The sequence below is a fragment of the Pagrus major genome, chromosome 6 (genome assembly GCF_040436345.1).
Source record: "Pagrus major chromosome 6, Pma_NU_1.0".
In the NCBI taxonomy this organism is placed as follows: Eukaryota; Metazoa; Chordata; class Actinopteri; order Spariformes; family Sparidae; genus Pagrus; species Pagrus major.
In genome coordinates this window covers 4,918,713-4,938,935 of record NC_133220.1, presented here as the reverse complement: position 1 = coordinate 4,938,935, position 20,223 = coordinate 4,918,713, and the positions used below count along the sequence as shown (strand labels likewise).

Genomic DNA, 20,223 nt, shown 5'->3' with positions numbered 1-20,223 from the left:
CCCTCTGTAAAAAGACGATGTTCCTTCTTTAGTTTGGCTGTTCTGATTACACATACAGATGATATTTATAATAACTTTTGTGTTCCTGGTTAAACAGGACACTGCTTCTTCTGCAACAATGAAGCTGAAAGGCCGATAGCCTTGTGTGTTGAGGGTTTTTTCTCTGCAGCCTGTGTGTCTGCTCATTTCTGAGGACTAAAAACACGACCACAAACACCAGTGACACTTTTTCTAACAGATTATCAGTGTGTTTTCTGGATTTGCTTGCAACATGTGGCAACCCAGTCGCTGGAATACATTTTGGCGAAGTTCATTTCTGCAAAACCACAAATAACGTGAACCTGAACATTTCTGTATGTTTGTTTAGGTTGCATTTTCTATTTCCGTCTCGTCACAATGCTGTGTTCACGCTCTGGTTGGGTTTAGGCACAAAAACCACCTGGTTGGTAAAATACCTGTTTTTGTTCGGCACACTCACAGATGGAGACGGTCCGACTTGCGGTAAAAAGTAAAGTTTTTTATCGCCACTAAAACAGCTGGAAATATCCACAGGTGTCCTTTAAAATATCCGGTGGTGTGACTCAAACTGCGGTCGGCCATTTGGCGGCCTTGTTGGCTTTTAATGACGCTTCACACTGTCTGCTCCACCTCCTGTTGAGACAGGTGGCTGACATTTGTACCAAACGTGATGTGCCACGTTTGATGTCGACCATGGACATTTCTGTGGTTTGCAGAAACATTAACTGATGACATAATAACCTGGTGATTGGGCTGCATGTGGAGGAAATGGAACAGATGCCGAAACGATTGCTGAAGATTGCAAGCCGGCAGTGAAGTTCCCCGCCGGGGTGCAGCACGCTCTGTCTGAAGAGCCCAGCAGTTGAATGTGGGTGCTCAAAGGAAGTGGGCGGCACTTCGGTCGGCTTCGCGGCGCTTCTGCCTCCCGTGTGTCCCCGGCTTGATATGGAGAGAGCAGAAAAGAGTACCGGCAGCTTTTGAGAAGTTCTGGTACGCAAGATAAAGTCACAGTACGGCAAAGAGTAAAATGTAAATGCCGGCACTTATTTAAATGCTACCTGCGCTGAGATTTAGGATTAGAATTTATATGGATTTGATCTCTTCAGGTTTCCATTGATACTTGTAAAAAAAAAAAAAGATCACTGACAGACTCGGCTGACAAAAGCAGATCTTTTATGTTACCTTGGGGTCACCAGGAGAGCAAACAGTGAGCTACTAGGTTGTTCCATGTCAACACTTTAACCAATTTTGGATGAGACGCAGCTCAGCTATCAGAATCAAATGTTAGCCGTTAAGTTGTCATCACTGGATAATATCTAAGAGGCCTCGGGACAATTTCCAGCTGTGTATGAGGCGCCCAAAACAGAAACTTCATCTTTACCCAACTGAGTTTTTCTGTCTAAACCCAACCAGAGCATAAGCACAGCACTGTCAGAAGATACAACTGAAACTTCAAACTGAACAAAGGTAAAGTTGCAACATATCCGCAGTACATTGCTAACATTCACTCATCAAAAATCATCTGTGACGCGGGCTGATTTATTTCAGTTTTACGGTACAAATTTCATAATGCGCCCCAGGGCCTGTGGTTTAAAGACTGTCTCCGTAAAACCATGAGCACAAACAAATTCACAGTGGGTTTGTGGTTTACACTGAGCATTAAGGGGGAAAAGTCTGTTGGATCTTTAGTTTGATCTTCCAAAAAAAAAGTGAGCGGTAAAGAGAAAACTGTAGCGTAGGTTCTGTTTTGATATTGCTTTTCAAAGCAAGTTAAGTTTGATGAGCACACAGAAAGACACTCACATCAGTGACATGAAAAAGTGCTTTGTGAGCTCCGCAGAGTGAAATTCAGTGAAACTCAGCAGGAATAAAAAACTGCTGTTAGGAGAGAAAAGGTTCAGGTCGAAGTCAAATATGAGAGGATCTGACGGAGCGCCAGCATCTCTCTTCTGATCTGCAATCTGAACATGATGTGAAATGAATGTTTAATGAGCAAAATGCAAAAATAAAGTGACAACAGTCGCCCTGATGCTTGAACTTTCCACTGACATGTAAAACATCGACTTGAAAGACAGATGAAGAGGTGGTCGGGGTCACAGGGGTGGAGTCGGTGTCAAGAAGATGTAAGAGGAGAAATCATAAACAAGAGAAGAAAGGAAGAGGGGCGTGCAGAGAGAGAGACAGTTTAATGACATGCTGGGTTTACATCTGAATATTTGGTTTTCCACTGAGAAGATGATGAACTGACAATAGACAAGTTGTTTGTTTTAATGCAACATTATGAAGTAAATGTGGATTGCATTTGCACATCGTATTAGCTGTTGAATAATGACACCATCTGCGTCAGATTGGTTCCCTATAAATCTCGCACTTTGCCATTAATCCTGCTGCATGAAACCACGCAGAAAAATGTTCCAATCAGCGTTCACGTCTTCATTAAAGACTAAGGAATGAATAAACTTAGAATAAACCTGTCTTTGCAACAGCCAAGAAGAAGAATACAACTTGGGCACGCGGGTGGGGCGGGTTGTCTGTTCCCACTTTAACTGTAGTCAATGTTTACATTCACAATTAAACTCCCAATATAACAGCATCCACTGTAATTGCTGCTTAAACCAGTATAATTACTGTCTAATTAAGTCCCGCTCCAAAGCCTATAGCATTGTAAACATATCATTTTAAATGATATGAAAACACTTGAGCTAATTAAAGATGGAAAACAATGTGTTTTAAATTTTCGGGCCTCCCCTTTCACATACCTCACAGTGGTTTGGTCCAACAACCCCACGCACCACTACATGCATTAGTAACAGAACAAACACATTTACAGTTATAACCAGGCTGCATTGTGTGACGTCCATCACTTCACAGTTGAATCTTGTGCGTCAGTGTGCCACATTATTGGTACTTGGTCGTCTAACATACTGGCACAACCCTGAAGTTATCAACCCTTCTTTATAAACATTTAATGCACCATTATTTTTGGTGGCACTGTCGGTGCCAGTGACCACAGCTCAAAACTGCATTTCATTATTTGTAAGTCTGAAACCAGTGGATAAGGAGACCTCAGGGCAGTTTTCAGCTGCGTATCTCAAGCCATTTCTTTTCCTTTTCCTTTAGTTTGTGTCTACCAAGAATGACTTATTACATGTTGTTCACTGCGGTGCTACTAACAATATCTTTGGTTGGCTGTGATATACGTTGATGTCTCGCCTGGGAGGTTCACTATTTAAATTGATCCATACAGTTCGAGAAACATTTAGAATACAATCCAGATGTCCTGTCAGCTTAATTCACCTAATGGGCATCTTTTTGAGTTTTTTTTTCCATGGCTCTCCGTGGCTCACTGTTGCCCTTCCGGCTCCCAGGAGCATGCATGCAAACACTTTGCATCACATTTGAAGCCAAATCATGATCCTTTCCAAAGCCTAAGTGGTTTATGTGGGTAAACCTAACCTCAGATCATAAGCAAAACGTTGTCACAACATAAAATAGAAAAATGAACCTAAAGAAAAAGTCTCTGATGATCAAAAAGTGCAATAGTTGTTTAATTTTGATGTGTTTAAGATTGCTAACTTTGTCTCAGATGGACTGTTTTTAACTTGGATTTCTTTAATGTTATGTAGAAAATTATTTAAATCTGTTGTAGACAATGAATGATTGCCAAAGTTGCTCAATACAGGAGTGGAAAAAAAGCAGATGAGCAGATGGACAGACAGACGGATACACTGGAACTCACATCTCTGTTTGTTTCCGTTGCTGGTGGGGAGGACAGAGGCGTTGCGCGTCAGCAGTTTGACCGGCAGAGATTTGACCCGTCGTACCAGAGGCACCGCCACCCGTGGGCGTTTGACAGGCACCACCCGAGGGACCGGAGACACTCTGCCACGGTACTCAAACAACCTGCAGACGGAGAGACGAGGGCGGTCAGGAGACAGACGACAGGAAGGATGGAGAACAGAGAAAGAGAAGCAACAAGGGAGGAGAGGGTCAAGAAAGGAGGAAATAGAGGATACACTTTGTTACATCCACAAAAATCTGACTCCCCTCTTCAAGATGTGACACACAACACTCACTCCGCTGGCATATCTGGACAAATGGACATATGTACCACACAACAGTTGCAGTTATAAGCGGGTAGAAGGTGCAGGAGTTTGACATTAAGTCTCGGGCACACATACTGAGTCATAGCTTGCAGTTTGTTTTGTCACCAGAAGTATTTTGGCTGAGGCTGGAGAAAGGATATGGTTTCTATTAAGTGTTAATAAACACGTCTTTACTTGTATTTCAAAATGTTGACTTTTCTGCATTAAATCAGACCAAAATCTTTCCATAATCTCAACCAAGTGTTGTGCAACCTGACCGCGAATAATTTAACACTGGCTCGGCTGCTGTGACTGGATATTGTGTCAGCAGATTGAGTATTTTGGCGGAAAACAAGTTACGTCATCAGGGAATATTGACTGTCACTTTCCTTGATGTGATGATAACAGAAAAAATTAGATGTTTGAATATAATACTGCAAACAGTTTATTCTATTTTTTTCTGCCAGTACAGTATCTCCTGGAGGACAAAGTCAGCAGTTAGTGGCCGGTATGTAATTTTAACTTAATCACGTAGATACGTTACGTCACGTATACAACGTAACCTCAGTTACATACACACACACGTATTAAATTACATAAGTATTGTACCTATTCTAACCCAAACCACAATCTTTTTCAATCACAACCAAGTAGTTTTGTTGTTTAAACGTAATGAAACTGCGACCATACATCAAAGGTCTAGTACGCCGACATGGTCACTTCCTTCTGGGAGTCATTGGTTCGACCTACTCAGTCGTTGAGGTTTGACAATGTGTTACAAGGAGAGAGAAATAACTACAATCACATATTAAATATCTCCATCTGTGCTTCTGCAGAACACTCTTTGTACTTTTTATTGTATTTTGGCAGTTAGAATAAAATAAATTAATCCACATTACATTGTTTTGCTCCAACAGGGATAATACAAAGTGTGCAACAGCAGACATTTATCAAACATTGGAAACTATATCCATTTGGAAACTTCAAATAGGATATTTGAGTTTAGTGTTTCATTTTAGCTCTTTGCCAACAGCCGACATTTGATTTTACTTGTTTCCAGCTGTAATGGCCCCACTGCATTTCCATTGTGTTGTCATTGTGGTATATTGTGTGTATCCCCCACCTCCATGTTTGACAATCAGACCACAATCCTCTGCTTCTCCTGCCAAGGTGATTATAACCATCTGAAATATGGACAATATGGAAGTACGGATGCAGCCTGGAGGGGACTGCAACTGCATTTTATTGCAATCAAGCACTGACTAATGACATAAAAGCTGAACAATAAGTGATTTTCTGCTCGTCATTTTTGTTTTTCAAGTCACTAAACAAGATTTCAGGTTGTCCTTCACGGCCGCAGTTAAACTCAAACACCCACACGGCTCCTGCTTTTGACAGATTTAATGGCCGATCTGTTTGGAACAAAATCTGCGGGATTAAATTTCAAAGAAAACAATTTGTCATTATCTTGAGTATTTAAACACAAAGCTGCTGTGTGTTAATGTTTGTTTTTGATGTATTACTTGTGTGCATCCACTGTGGATTTATTATAGGGTAACATTGACATATACCGTGACTTTTTATTTATTTTTATTTTTCCCCTCACTGGTAAAAGGTTGTTTTTTCTCAATATGGCAAGTTTTTCACTCCAATCGAGGGTCTGAGGACAGAGGATGTCGTTCACTGTTTTTTATTTTTTATATAATCTAAAAATGGTTTTGCTTCTCTCATATCTTTCTGATCTGCTCTCTTAATACCTTATGTCCCATCCTGTGCTCTTCGAGCTCAGAAAACAGAGCTTCTGTCAATATCCTGAGACTCAAAAATAAGTAATCTGGCTACAAGCTTTTTTCCTATCATTCCCCTTTTCCACTGGGAAACTCTCCCATTGTTATCAGACAGTCTGGCTGAGGCCTTTACATCGAAGCTAAATACACAACTCTTTGCCCTAACTTGCAATTAGTGCTGAGCCTTCAAAACCTCAGGCTTTGCTCCTGTTACCATTATCCTTACAGCGGGGCTGGTCTCAGTTTCAAAGAAGCCTACCTATTTACCTAGCTTAACTGTTCAAATCTAATCCTGCTGCCGAGAAATCCACAAACAAACTGTAATCTTAAAATAAACACTGCGTTTCTCTAACTCAGTGGTAATCATGAGCCCAAGGCACGCCAAAGGGCCGGCCAAAATGACGAGGCACACCAGCATAAAATTAGTTATATTAGCTGATAAAGAGAATAAAAAAACTAATGTATTACTTGTTGTATACTGTGATAATAATCTGTGGTTGTAACAAATCCCACAGCACACCTGGACCTGCTTCACGGCACACTGCTGCTCTGACTCACGCTGTTCTTTGTTTCCCACAAGCCGCCAAGCTTTCTGTTTCCTCCTCCTCCTCCTCCTCTGGTCTCTCCTCTCTGCTGGACCATTGGCCGAAGATTCAGCCTCTCCTCTTCACTCTCCCTAGTTTGCATGCCGTCATGTCTCTTTCCTTCTGTTAGTTTCCCGCCTCATATATCTGTGTGAATGCTGTGCTGCCTCTTCTGTGTGGCCTGTCCTCCTCCCGGCCTCCGTGTTTGAGTGGATGTCATGTGGCCAAGGTCCTACCAATCTGGCATCCTCCTGGATCCATTCATCTTGACAGTATAATCCGAGTCAGATCACAGTGAGACTTCCTCAATATGTGGGCCTCTGCTTTGATGGTGGGTGGGCAAAAGAGCGTATTGCATTTTTGCCCCCCCCACCCCTCCCAGAAAGTCTGTGGTCACGGCTAACATAAAGCTTGTGTTCAAATCAAAAACGTCATTCGTCCCTTGTAGAAAAACACGTTATGGGCTGGGAATTCAACTCGGGTCATGGAAGCTGGCGTTATTTTGAGAGACCTGAGTGAAATATGGTGATTTAATTCAACCGCTCTGACAGCACCGACCTTTTTGCAAACCTTTGTGAGATACGGTCCACTTGAAGCCTGTGTTTTAATCTTTTGGGACAAGCAGCAGCTCTTTCTGGTCTGTTTTAGATAGATAGCATAAGGTCCAAATGTCAGACATAAACACTCTCCAAGAGTTTAGTCAGATTCAAGATCAGCTCAAGTTGTTACATAAAGTCATAAAACTGCGAGGTCATAGGTCTGATAACCAGATGGCAAGGTGCTCTCCTCCCCTGCCTTAATCTCCACATGCATAAATCGTAGTAATGATAAATCATATTGTGTTATATGACAATTTATTTCCACCATATGGACAAACTGTTATGCTGCGTAAAGCAAACAACTGCAGCTGACAAGCTTTTATACTCCAGATTTACAGCTGTGAGATTCTGCTCAGATGATATCAGGTCAGACTGGTTTTGATGTACACAATAAAAAGAATAAGGAATAAACAGAAAGAGCCAAAGAAACATGCAGAATCGCTCACGAGTTAAAAGCAACAAGGGGAAAGAAATAAAAATCCAGCTTGATGTCTTGCTTTATGTACAGTATATTCATACATACAGGGTTTGAGTTACGTGGGAGCCGACAGGAGCTGAAAGCAGTAAAAGCACAGATCTGTGGGGGTCACGAATGCATTATTTTAATCACAAATAGTGAATTTTTCAATGTAATTGTATGTTTTACATCAATGATATACTGTAAATGTGTTGAAACATGTTTTCCAGAGGAGCTACGCACCATATTCTCTCTGAATAACAGTGACGATGACCACGTTACTCTCTCTCAGCGATGTGTGCTGTTAAACCTTATCATATTTAAATTAAATAACTGTTGTTGTGATCTATCTACACAATTGTTGCAAGAAGTGGGTTGCTGTGTGTGTGTGTGTGTGTGTGTGTGTGTCTGTGTTTCTTCATAAAAAGTGTCACTTTGTCTCGGCATCGCTGTAAAAGCCTGTGACTTCTTTGGAGAAAGCTGAGAAAGTCGCCAGACTCCCTTAAAAAAACGTTCAATTTTGAAACTTGTCGCGTTAACAGAAGATGTATGAACTTTGTGAAACACAGACTACAACACATTCTTAACTATTTGGGCCCACTTGTTCATTCGGCATGCTTTATACATGGAGATATTTCTTTCTTTGTAGGTGTAGCCCTATATTTGTGTATAGAGCGGTGATCAGAGTTGAGAGACCCGATTACAAGTTGTGACTCAAGACGCATTATGTCAGGTGTGAATTGACGGGCTTGAAGCTGTCCACTTATGATCAGATCACTCGATCAGATGGTAAAACCAAATATAAGAACTCAGAGCGCACACGTTGTCTTCGCTATTACCTTATTTATCTTTTTCCGCCTGTATGTTGGTGAGGGTTAGTTATTTTAAAGACTGCCCGAAGTTTATATTATAACTCTAACCCTGTATATGAACGATATATACTGTATATAGACACACACACATATATATAAATCAATGCTGAGGTTTGTGGCCCAGCTGGTCGGCATGCTTCAACATCTGTTAAGACAGATTTTTGTCCAGGAGAGCTCAGCAGGACTTCACTGACTCTGGTATAGCGCCCTGGTGTTGAGAGGTTAAGGAAGACGGCTTGTGGCCAGAAGATCGCTGCGTTGAATCCTAAACTATTTCACATCTTTTGCAGGGTGGCTGACCCTGAGCAATGCAATGAGAGCTCAGACATCTGGAAGGAGCACTGGGGAGCAACAACAACTCCTTCAAATTCAAAAGGTGGTTTCAATATCTGCTTAGGATGATCTGGGTGGCGACCCGAGGGTAGCACCAGAGCATGCCGGATGGATTACAGTATATATCCCATCTGGCCTGGGACTGCATCGGGATCCCCAAGTAGAAGCTGAGGAAGCTAGGGGTGTCTGGAGTGCTACGTTGAACCTGACTTAGAGCTTCAGAAAATTAATGACTAGATGCCCTGATAGGAAAATTGTTGTGGCGCGGATCTGACCCACACCAGATGCGTTCATCCGGTCCACATACGCTGTGGGATGATGGCACTTAATCACAACGCTTGAGCAAAAGCAAAGGCCCTCTGATGTGCAAGTGATGAGAAACAGGGAACATTGGAGATAAAGGAACCGTCCCAGGACTGCAGAGCGTCTTATTAGATCCAAGTGTCAGCCAAGAGTTCAACAACCTCTTTGAGAATTAAGTCTTCCCTCTTTACTCTGTATGAGCAATGTCAAAGTAACTGGAATGGTCAGGTAAAATTTAGTGACGCAACTGCTCGACTACACAACTTCTCTCAGGGTTGTTGAGAAACCTTGATTCCCCTTCTCCGAGGCATTAGTCTGTTTTATTTGAAGAGACAAAGCTTGATGTGCTTTGACAGGAATCAGAAGGCTTGTGGGGGGGTTGTTTTTCCACCACAGGCACGGCTTGTCTTTTTCTGAAACCTGCTTTATAATTTTTTCTCACGGTGATGCAAATATCTTTTCTCTTAGATCTGAGACAGACACCAATTTATCATCTGGATACAACATCGCTGATTCGACTCAGCTTGCCATCCCTACACTCTACGTCCAGCTCACTATCTGCACTTTTCAAAACAAGACAAAAGTTCTTCCATTGGTGCACATGGATTTATCCAAGCATGTGCCTTTTAAGTATGAGGAATGCCAAGTCTGCAGATTTTTCTTTTTTTTTACCACAGATAGCTTCGATGATGACTTTCACCTGGTCTTGTCAGAGCAGTGATGGTTACCACACTGTGACGTGACCGCAGAGGTCAACGTAAATTGATTTAAAGTCGACCAGATGTTCCTCACATTGACTTTACCTGGAGGCCGGGGGAGAGGCTGATAATCCATTTTGTCAACACTCATGCGAGTCTTGTTATGATGAGAGATGTCGTTAACCCTCCTGGTGGCGACCAACTGTCAAGTGTTGCTGTCATAAACATGATCTCTTAGGGATGTGACGTCCTCCGCAGTAGCTAACGTATCACAAATCAACATGTTTGTAAAGGTTGCCGTTTATTGGTTCGGACATGTGATCTGCTTCCAATAGAAATGTTCGTAGATTCACTTGGGTTCCCAGCAGTGGTGGAAAAAGTACAGAAAAGTACAAGTAAAACTACATGTATTAACTAATACTGAAGTAAAAGTACAAAGTATTCTTCTCAGGAGTTGGGAGAACTTTCTTGGCTACAAAAATACAGATGAAAGGTTTAGATATATAAGTACTCAATTATGATTTAAAAAGTAACTGAGTTGATTACCTGGTGTCAAGCAAACTTCAGTAGTAAAGTACCCACAACAATGTCTTAATAACAGTAATTAGAGTAGCTGTAATTAGCTACTTCCTCCCCTGGGACCCAGTAACTGCAGGAAACGTGACAGGTGTTGCTAGTTTTCCAATTTCAGGTGTTTATTGGTGGAGCATAATGCTGCTTCCAGCGTTGGTTTCTCTCACAGTTTCGGGTCTGTTCAGGTCGAGTTTGTTTTGGATTCTTTCTATTTGGAATGAGGGATAGACTGATGATCCCAGGCCACACAACACAAACTGCTTCCAAATAAATTGTATTTCATTCCTAAAATTAATATAGACCCATATACCTACATGTAATTAATTGGGTTATGTGAAAAATGTAAAAAAAAAAATAAATAAAAAAAAAATCTGTGCATACATCTACGTGAATTTGTTTACATCATGTGACTCCGGTTGTTTGATGGGCGAACAGACGGTGTTGGCAAAAGGTAATGCAAAAGGTATGGTATGCAGGTATGCATATTTCTATGAGTGACGTGAGTGACAGTAGCCTATAGGCTATTTATTAGCCTCTTGCTAATATGTTGCTACTTAGCCACGAAAGATTTTTAGTTTTGCTGAACTAGCAACTATTAGAATTGAGGCATCATGTCATGCAACTAATTTCACCCATAGGCAACCTAGGCTAGTTTGTGTTTGCAACACAACAAGTGCAAATTCACACAGACGTCCTGACTGTGGAGTTTTTAATGCTATATGCTATATGCTAACTTAAATAACTTCTAATATACATTGACATGGCATTTTGTAAGCTACATGTGATAAAGCTTTTTGAATAATTTGTAGTGTGTTATGCTCAGTTAATAGGATGTTAACAAATGTTAATAAAATGTGCATTATGGTCATTTTCATTGGGTAACTGATGCATGTGTGATGTAAATGTAGTCTAACTTACATATTGTATCTTAATTGTAAATTCAGGGGCACTTCTGAAATATTTTGGAGCTGGAGCACCCACTGGCCAAAATGAGGAGTCAGATACTTCCACAGCAGCCACAGACATGGTCCTGGAGTCTGATGAGGAGCCATCTACCTCAAGGGATGGTTCGCCCAGGGCGTAAATCTAGCCAGGACCGCCCCTGGTTCCTGAGCCCATGTAGTAATCTCCTTTATACAATCACGTGTTAAACAAGTGGTGAACCTCGCCCCATCTTTGCTAGTGAAGGACTGAGCCTTTCGAGGATGCTCCCTGCACCCAATCATGAAACTATCAGCTGTTACCAGTGAACCTGTTTACCTGTGGAGTGATCCAACCAGGTGTTTTTGGAGCATTTCACAACTTTCACACTCTTTTGTTGCTCCTGTCCCACCTTGTTTGAAACGTGCTGCTCTTATCAAATTCAGAATAAACAGATATTTACAAAAATCAATGAAATTCAGGAGGTAAAACATTAAATATATTGTGACAGTACAAAAAGACTTCAGGAACAGATGCCAAGGTTTACTGGCGCACATGGATTCAGATCACAAACTTGTATTAAAAGACTAACGTTTTGACGCCATGTGAGTCTTCATCAGTCAAACAATTCAAAGACTCCCATCCTCGCAAATATGGACATTATAAGTTTTTTCCCCTTCACAAAAGTGCGTTAAACTCCTTCCTTCATCGTTAAATAAATTATCTTTGTACTGTTTAACAGAAGCGACTGTTACAATAATCATTTCAACCCAAGTCATGATCTTTCCCGACACCTAACAGAGTTTTGTTTGTACTTAAACCTCATCAAACCTGAACCATAGTGTTGTAACATCATCTATAATGGTTTATAACGGTTTTGGAAGGTACAGAAAAAATGTCATCCTGCTGATAGTGATGTCAGATCACCTCAGAATAAATCCTGAATTCTGATCATCGGAGCAATCATGTTCGGTTTGTTTTTTTTGTTCGTTTGTGTCCATGATTATGATTGACAGAATGATTATTCTGTGTACTATAACAACAAAATTAAGTGCTTGAAACACCTTGACACACGTTTCACTCGTCAACGATCTGCCTCGAGGGCCTCTGAGAGGTTAACATGATTAACCTTCTGTTGATAGCTGAAAACACTTGAGCCAACAGTCCATGTGTTCAAAAAACCTGAATACAAAAAGTAAAGAAAGCTGGAAGGACCTCCTCTTTCTTACCTGTCATAGAAGTCTTCTCTGTAGTAATCGTAGTCGAACTCGTAGCCACTGGGAAAAAGCACAACAGAACAGAGACAGAGGAGAATGTGAACCAACGCTTTTTTATATTTAAAACAACACGTGGGATGGAGAGCTTACTGGGGTTTTCATGTAATTTATAATGCAAATGCATTAAAAAAAGCAATAATTAAAAAAATGTGTGGGAGACAAATAAACCACAACATACTTCATCTCACCATCATCAAGAGAGGAATAAAAATGACAAACACCAAAGAGGATGGAAACTGAAACTGAGTCCTCCAGAACGATGTGCAGGATTCTTTTAAAGTTTACTGACGCGTTTAAAGTTACTGTTAGTGCACAGATCCTGGATCAGCCCAGTCGCCAGGATGTAATGTGAGCAGATACGTCCAAGATTGACATTTGTACCAAACGTGGCATATCACCTTCGCAGTATGTGCCTATTAGCTGAATTTCCCATCAGGAGGTGGCGTTATTAAAGCCAACAAGGCTGCCAAATGGACGACCACAGTTCCGGTCACACCAGTGGATATTTTTAAGGAGACCTGCGGAGGACCAACTATTTTTCACGAGAAGTCGGATCCTCTCCATCGGTGATCATGGCGACTAAAACAGGTATTTTGAAGCCGAACCGTGATGTTTTCCTGACCTTGACCAAGTGTTTTTTGTGCCTAAGCCTCACTAGAGCATAAGTACAATGTTGTGACAAGAGAGAAACAGAAAATTTAACCCAAACAAACATAAAGAAATGTTCAGTTTAAACTTGCACTGTGTGGTTTTTGCAGAAACGGACTTAGCTAACTTTAATTCTGGTGATTGGGTTGCCTGGAGATACTTGTGCAAACATGTGTGAAGTCAGAGGCTCTTCAACCACGAAAGAGAAATACGTAGAATAAAACAATACTGTATCCTGAAATCAGCATAAATCAAGTTTGTAATGTGTAAGTGATCGCTCACAGTGAGGAAGGAGGAGGAAGGAATAATCCCTAACCCGAAGTAACTGTTGCAGCTCAACAGAGCGTACAAGCCACCCTCAGTTCATAGCTTTTGTTTTTGCGGCTTGTAACTTTACTGTTTTGGCTCAGTCACAAGGCTCCTGTCAACCCTGCGTCCAGCACGCAGCTGTTTTCAGATAAATCCACGGTATGCTTCCTGCAAAGCACTAAACACAGAACGGACAAAGTCAGAGACGAGCTGGTGAAAGAAAGCGGAACAATTAGCCGGCAAAGAAACCAGACATTTCTCTTGGGAGACCTAAAACTCAAGCTAAGAGGGGAGTGAAGCTTCTATATATCAGATAGAGACAATCAGGATGCCAGAGGGAAGATAATGTTGCTTTGAGATAAAAATATTCAGGGGATGTGTTTCAGACATCTACTTTAAGATCGTTGTTGTTTTGGGACTTTTTTTAAAATGAAAGTTGCTTCACAGTCTATTTCTAATGCTTTGTGTTCGTCTAGTTTGTCCACATCTTTCATTTATAGGGAAGAATAATAATTACACAAGAGCAGCTCACTTCTTTCTTCCTCTTTATATTTATAAACTATAAATCTTTATCAGGCCAACCTTAAAACAATAACTCTCTCTTAGATTTTTGCATAAATTTACCTTTGACAGATATGAAAAGCTTCCAAAATAGTAATCAGACAATCACAGGACACAAAGATATTCATTTTTTTCAGGTGAAGCAGCTGTTTAAGGTCGTGTGAGTCACCACAGCTTTAAAACACAAAACATCCCGACTCTAAGAAGAATTAATTCATCAAAACAAACTAATAACGGTGAAACTAGATCATCTCACAGACTAATGTACGGACAGAAAATGTCTAAATACTCCTGTAAAAGTAAGACATCTTTAAACTGAGGAGGATGTTGGTGTTAAAAATAGAAGCCTGAGACTTCTGAAGAGCGTTGCTGTTAATAAAACACCTACAGGTCTCGGCCTCCACCCTCTCCAGGGTGTTGTTATCCAGTGTAGGTGGGTTTTAAAGACTTGGCCCTCTTCTAATTAAAGTGGTTTTAGATCTCAGTCCCACATGAGCCCCTGTATTTGTTTTAGTGGCTACATGTCTGTGGGTGTAATATTCTCTTGTTGGCCCTCTTATGTAGATTCTGGGTTTTAAACAAAACCTGAAATTGTGACTGACAGACTGATTGATGAGCTGATCAAGCAAACAATCAATCTGATAAATAGCAGCAGGTACCTGTAGAGAGAAGCCGCCGAACGCTTCAGGCCTTTGGGTCTGTTCGGTCTCGGTTCTCCTGCCATGTTGATATCTGGAGAAAAAAAGGGGCAGAAGAAAAAAGAGGAACATTTGTTTATTTGAATTGACTTAAATCCAAACCACTGTGTTAACCGTGAGATGAGTATATGAGGTCCCTGCAAGTCAGATCCCAGAACATTTAGTTAAATATCTGCACGAGCGAGACAAGATGCAGAGGAAAACACAAGGTTGAGATGTGAGTGGAGGGAAGGTAACGTGACGAGGAGTGTGTCAGAAGGTGTGTTTCTTTGTAAGCTCCACTAGAGCGAGCTGTTGAACCACTTCACAACATGTCCCCCTCCTCTGTCTGCCCACAGTGCCTGTTATCAGTACAGTCAGCTGTTCAGCTATTCAGTCAGTCAGTGATTCAGTCAGTCAGCTCCCAGTGTGCTCACACTGGCCTGTCAACTTGTCATGTTTAAATAATCAAAAGGAAAGTAAGAAATCTGATTTCCAGCAGTACTGTTTATGGCTTTCGGAAAAAAGCTCACATCCCTTTTACTGGAGTCCAGGAGGAATACCACATTAATAGTAAATATTCTGCACTGATGGACGAATCTGGGAAAACGAATGAATGCATGGTGCCTCCTGTAAAGTTTGGTGAAGGAGGGATAATAGTGAGGGCTTTCCAGAGAAGAGTCTTCTTAATGCTGCGCGATACAGAGAGTTTAGCAGGTTGGGTGCTACCAAATTAGTGGAAACAGTTTGACTTCGTGGCCCTCAGGTCAGTCAAGCTCCTCGCTGTGTCCCTCATCCTGCAAACTGAATGACAGGTATGCTGACCTCATTGATGGATGCTATAGTCGTGGTCCATAAATACTGTGCGGCTACAACCCCTCGATGCAGACGGTTCTGAGGTTACAGTCATCCTTAAAACCTTAAAACATAAATTAGGATGATCGGAGTTCAGTCAAAGTGTTGGAAGATGAGGCAGTGAGGATAATAAAAGGATGGATGGACGGATGAGGCTGAGAGTCAGTTTTCAGCAGCCAGAGGCTGAAGATTCAAGCCTGTTAACTTTACCGTGAAGGGGAATGTGTGCGTGTGTGTGTGTGCGTGTGTGTGTGTGTGTGTCTCGCTGTTTGAGGCAGTGATCCAGGACTCTGGCCGCAGCCAGGTGTGGAAATGGCTGAAGTCCAGTTGTTTGCAAGTGGACACGCACACATTATTGACCCACCCCTTTATGACCTAGGGAAAGAACTGTGCAAACAAACACACACACACACACACACACACACCGAACACACACACACACATACACACAGACACACACATTATTGACCCACCCCTTTATGACCTAGGGAAAGAACTGTGCAAACACACACACACACACACACACACACACACACACACACACACACACTCAGTCCATCTGCTGCCCCATACGCCTCAATGACTTGTCTTGTTATTCAAAGGGAAAGTCCCTGAACGCAGCACACACACACACACACACACACACACACGCACATGCGCACACACACACACACACACACACACACACACTTCATCGACTCTTCCAGTGTCTCTCTGAGTCTTTTCAGTCTGTCGAAAAACACTTTTCTCAATCAGGACATTGGACGCTGCCGGCTCCTGTTAGCAGATCGTTTGGTTGTTATATTTACATTTATCAGTACAAAGTACTCAGCAGGAGAAAGTAAATCCATGCAGATGCAGATATTCGTGCAGATTTTAAACTTTGGTGAACTCTAAGAAATCTGTTCCTGGCTAACTAGCATGGTTGAGTTCCCTAAAGTCACAGCGGCTCCACAACAAGCAGGCGGTAACTTCACATTCTTGCTTCGACTGTTTGACAGTTTTTCTGGTGGTGAAACACCAACAGTCATATCGATGTGCTCACAAAGGCTTGTATGTGACTGGTCCTCCAAACCATAAAGCTGTACGCCTGATCAATCATTTCATTTGCACATATTAAGATTTTTACGACAGCTCTGCTGCTGTTTTCCAATTTTCTTGCTTGATGTTCATTATTTTGCTTTTCATTATCTCTTTAATGTGAAGCAGTTTGTTGGCAATATTGATTTTTAGAAGCGCTATAAAAAACAATCTTCATTATCATATTACTTTTTATTACAGTCATAATTTGCTTTCCCAGCCAAAAACACCGAGGTAGTAACGACGTGTTAAAAGTGTTAAAAGTGTTTGTGTATGATGAAACTGTAAGTCAGCCCGGCGAGGCTCAAACGAGATGGAGAGAGACGTGTAATGACAGGAAAGAGTAGCTGAGTGGTTACCAGGAGAGAAGACAGGTTTCATATGATACCCATACCAACACACACTCATGCACACACACACACACACACACACACACACACACACACACACACAAGCTACAGTGGGGCAGAGAGCATCACTTAGCGGCCCCTTAGCTGTCACAGCTTTATCCCACATTACACACACACACACACTGATGGAGCCTTATGGGAAATGTACCAGTATGTGAGTGTGTGTGTGTGTGTGTTGTTTGTGAGATAGCAATTAACCCTTCAACCCAGAACACACACACTCACACTTAGCTACACACACTTTCAAGTAAACTCATTCATATTTTTTTCTTGTATTTTCTCTCTCTCACACACACTCACACTCACACACACACCTACACACACACACACACACACACACTCACACACTGCACCGAGAGAGACTATTACAGCGATGTGCTCGCAGCTCTGCAGCGACTGAACACAAACCAGTTGAGTTCCTCGCAGCAGCTCGCTGACAGCTCGTCTCTGGTTCGCTCCGCTGGGGGCGACAGACGGATTGGAAGAAAACACTCCAGCGGGTTTAAAGGCACACTCCGCTCAACTGTGATTTCCCCCTCTGATATTTTATTCCACAGAAACAGTGAGGCAAGTCGGGAGAGGAGGGGAAGGCGTATGCAAACACGGGAGAAGAAAAATGGATGTAATGGTGCTCAGGGATCGTTCACTGAACCCTAAGTCTGAATGTTATGGAGAGCGTGTTTTCTCAAGACATTAATTAACCAACCAAGTTCAAAGTCTCGTTGCTGTAAATCCTACGAATTGTGCTCAATTAGCAGGAAATATCCCTTAGATCGGCTTTGATACCAGAGACGTCCGTTCAACTTGTTATTTCCCCCAAAAAATGTACTTATGGAAAGATATTTGTCACGTTGCCACGCACAAATGTGGAAAGGCCAGGCACGTGTCTTGTGGTATGAGGACAACTGCACCACCACAACACTGACTGAGAAATACTAGACCTGTGCTCACGACTGAACAAAAATCACCATGTTTGATTGAGCGAATGTGTTATTTCATTTTCCAAACAGGCGTCAGGACGTTGGTGCATGGACCAAAGTAACAAGAGCTGCGTAAAACAAATAACAAATACTCACTTGAAAACAACACAAAGACAAAATATTTAACGTCTCATCTAAATGTACTTGATCGGATCGATATCGGTCAATTGGCCATGCACAAATATTGTAGGATGAGGTTTGTGTGGTGTGAAAGGGATCCTCGCTAAACCGAAAACATCCATGAACAAACTGCATCTTTTCATGAGATCAGCTCTTCATCCAGTGTGTCTGCTGCTGTGACAGTCGAGGTTGAAAATGTTCGAGTCAGAAACACTCTGGGGCCTTTAATGCTGGGCGCTGATTTTTAAATGTGACTTTTCACCTGCTCTACCCAGAGGGGACAGTCCTGACAACGCCGAGTGAGTGTGGCACAAAGATTAAGATAGCCCGAGGTCTTCTGTGGCCTGCAGGGTCGGTTTCCCCAGAGCTTCGACAGAGAGTGTGACGATTCAAGAGTCTGCTTATCTTCCTCAAAAGACAGTCACTGAGGACGGTGCTGAAATGATTAGATGGGTTAATTAGATTAACAGAAAATAATTTAACGATTTTTGATAATTGATTTAGCTTTTTTCATAAATTATTATTCAATCTTTTCAGCTTCTCAAATATTTTCGGGTTTTAACTACATTCGAAGAAGAGAGGTCACCTGGATTCTGGCAACTTGTGATGTGACGTTTTTCACTATTTTCTTCACATTTTATAGCCTAATTTGATCAATTAACTGAATAATCAGTTCAACCCCTATTCTACAAATATTGGAGGCTGTGTGAAACCAAATGTGACATTTTGCTTGTAAATATCAGCTTGTTCCGAATTTGATACCAGACGTTGGGACAGGGGCAACAAAAGACTGTGAAAGTTCAGGAACGCTCCAGAAAACACCTGTTGAGATCATTCAACAGGTAAATGGTTCATTGGTAACATGTGATAGTATCTTTATTGGAGTATGAAAGAGCTCAGTCGTTCACAAGCAAGGACGAGGCAAGGTTCGCCACACCAACTAGGAGAATAGGTGAAAAAACCTAGGAATCATTCAAGAAAAGTCTGTAATACTCCACAATAAGAGAAAAGAAACTTGACCTTCAGAGGAAGATTTGAAGAGTGTTCCTGTGGGTGGTGAAGGATTTGGGCGAGCTCACCTGTGGGCATTCAACCTGAGCAGCCGTCAGCTGTGTTTGTGTAATTACTCTCACAGCAGTTCTGCACTGCAGGTTCAAACTGCTTGAATGCAAAACAACAATGAAGCCTCATGACTTCCATTTGAAGGCAGTGTAACCGGACCTTGAATGATTTGTGGGTAAATCCCTCAGAAAACAGCCTTCAGTTGTCTTCCCAGGCTTTGTAAGCAGAGCTACAGTTCGTTCTGTGTTATGTGGACTCACCCAGCGTCTGTCCGGCCAACACCCTGCCGTTCTCCCCGATCACGGCCCCCCTGGCGTGCCTTTCACTGGCGTACTGGACGAAAGCGTAGCCCTTGTGCACGGAGCAGCCCAGCACCCGGCCATACTTGGAGAAGATGCTCTCCACGTCCGACTTCTTCACCACCGCCGTGTTCAGGTTGCCGATAAACACCCTGGAGTTGATGGACTTGGGATCTGTCTTGTTGGTCACGTTACTGGTCTGGACCTTCAGCAGCGACATGCTGGAGATACGGGCGGAGGAAGCAGCTGACAAATGGATGGATTGGGAGGGTGAGATGCAGAGAGACGGGGATCTGAGGAGAATAAAAGAAAACAGAACGCTGGGTTTTAGTCACAGCAGAGAGATAATGGAGGACAGCTGCAACCCACCACCTCACAGACTGAAACAATTGAGACTTGTGTGAATGACTAAAGAAAAATATCTAAACTTTATTGAGCAAACAAGTGTTCATTCATTCTCTACACAAGCAGCAAGGCCATGGTGCCTCAACAGAAGTCGTGCTTTTGTTAGAAAAGAACAGAGTCATGCACGATTCTTGTAAAGTTCACTCAGTCTGTCAAATAAAAGGCTTTTGTAAGCTAAGCTAAAAAGGAAATGTTGCATGTCAACAAATTATATTATTATGATACTCAAACTGAAGGTCCACTGAGGCGATGTGATTTTGATTTTGGGCTGTATATAAAATAAACCCACAAAACTTATAAAGCAGAGTAA

At 42.0% G+C, this 20,223-nt stretch overlaps 1 protein-coding gene across 1 annotated transcript in view; it reads right to left on the bottom strand.

Annotated features, from left to right (window-relative positions):
• Positions 1-19,728, bottom strand: part of raly (RALY heterogeneous nuclear ribonucleoprotein) — a 33,266-nt gene extending 13,538 nt beyond the window's left edge. Inside the window, exons 1-4 of the mRNA XM_073468828.1 lie at positions 19,470-19,728; positions 14,685-14,757; positions 12,460-12,507; positions 3,758-3,921 (exon numbers count right to left, since the gene is read on the bottom strand). Of these exons, the coding sequence (XP_073324929.1) occupies positions 3,758-3,921; positions 12,460-12,507; positions 14,685-14,757; positions 19,470-19,728 (544 nt within the window). The remainder of the gene's footprint in view (positions 1-3,757; positions 3,922-12,459; positions 12,508-14,684; positions 14,758-19,469) is intronic.
• Positions 19,729-20,223: the final 495 nt, after the last annotated feature.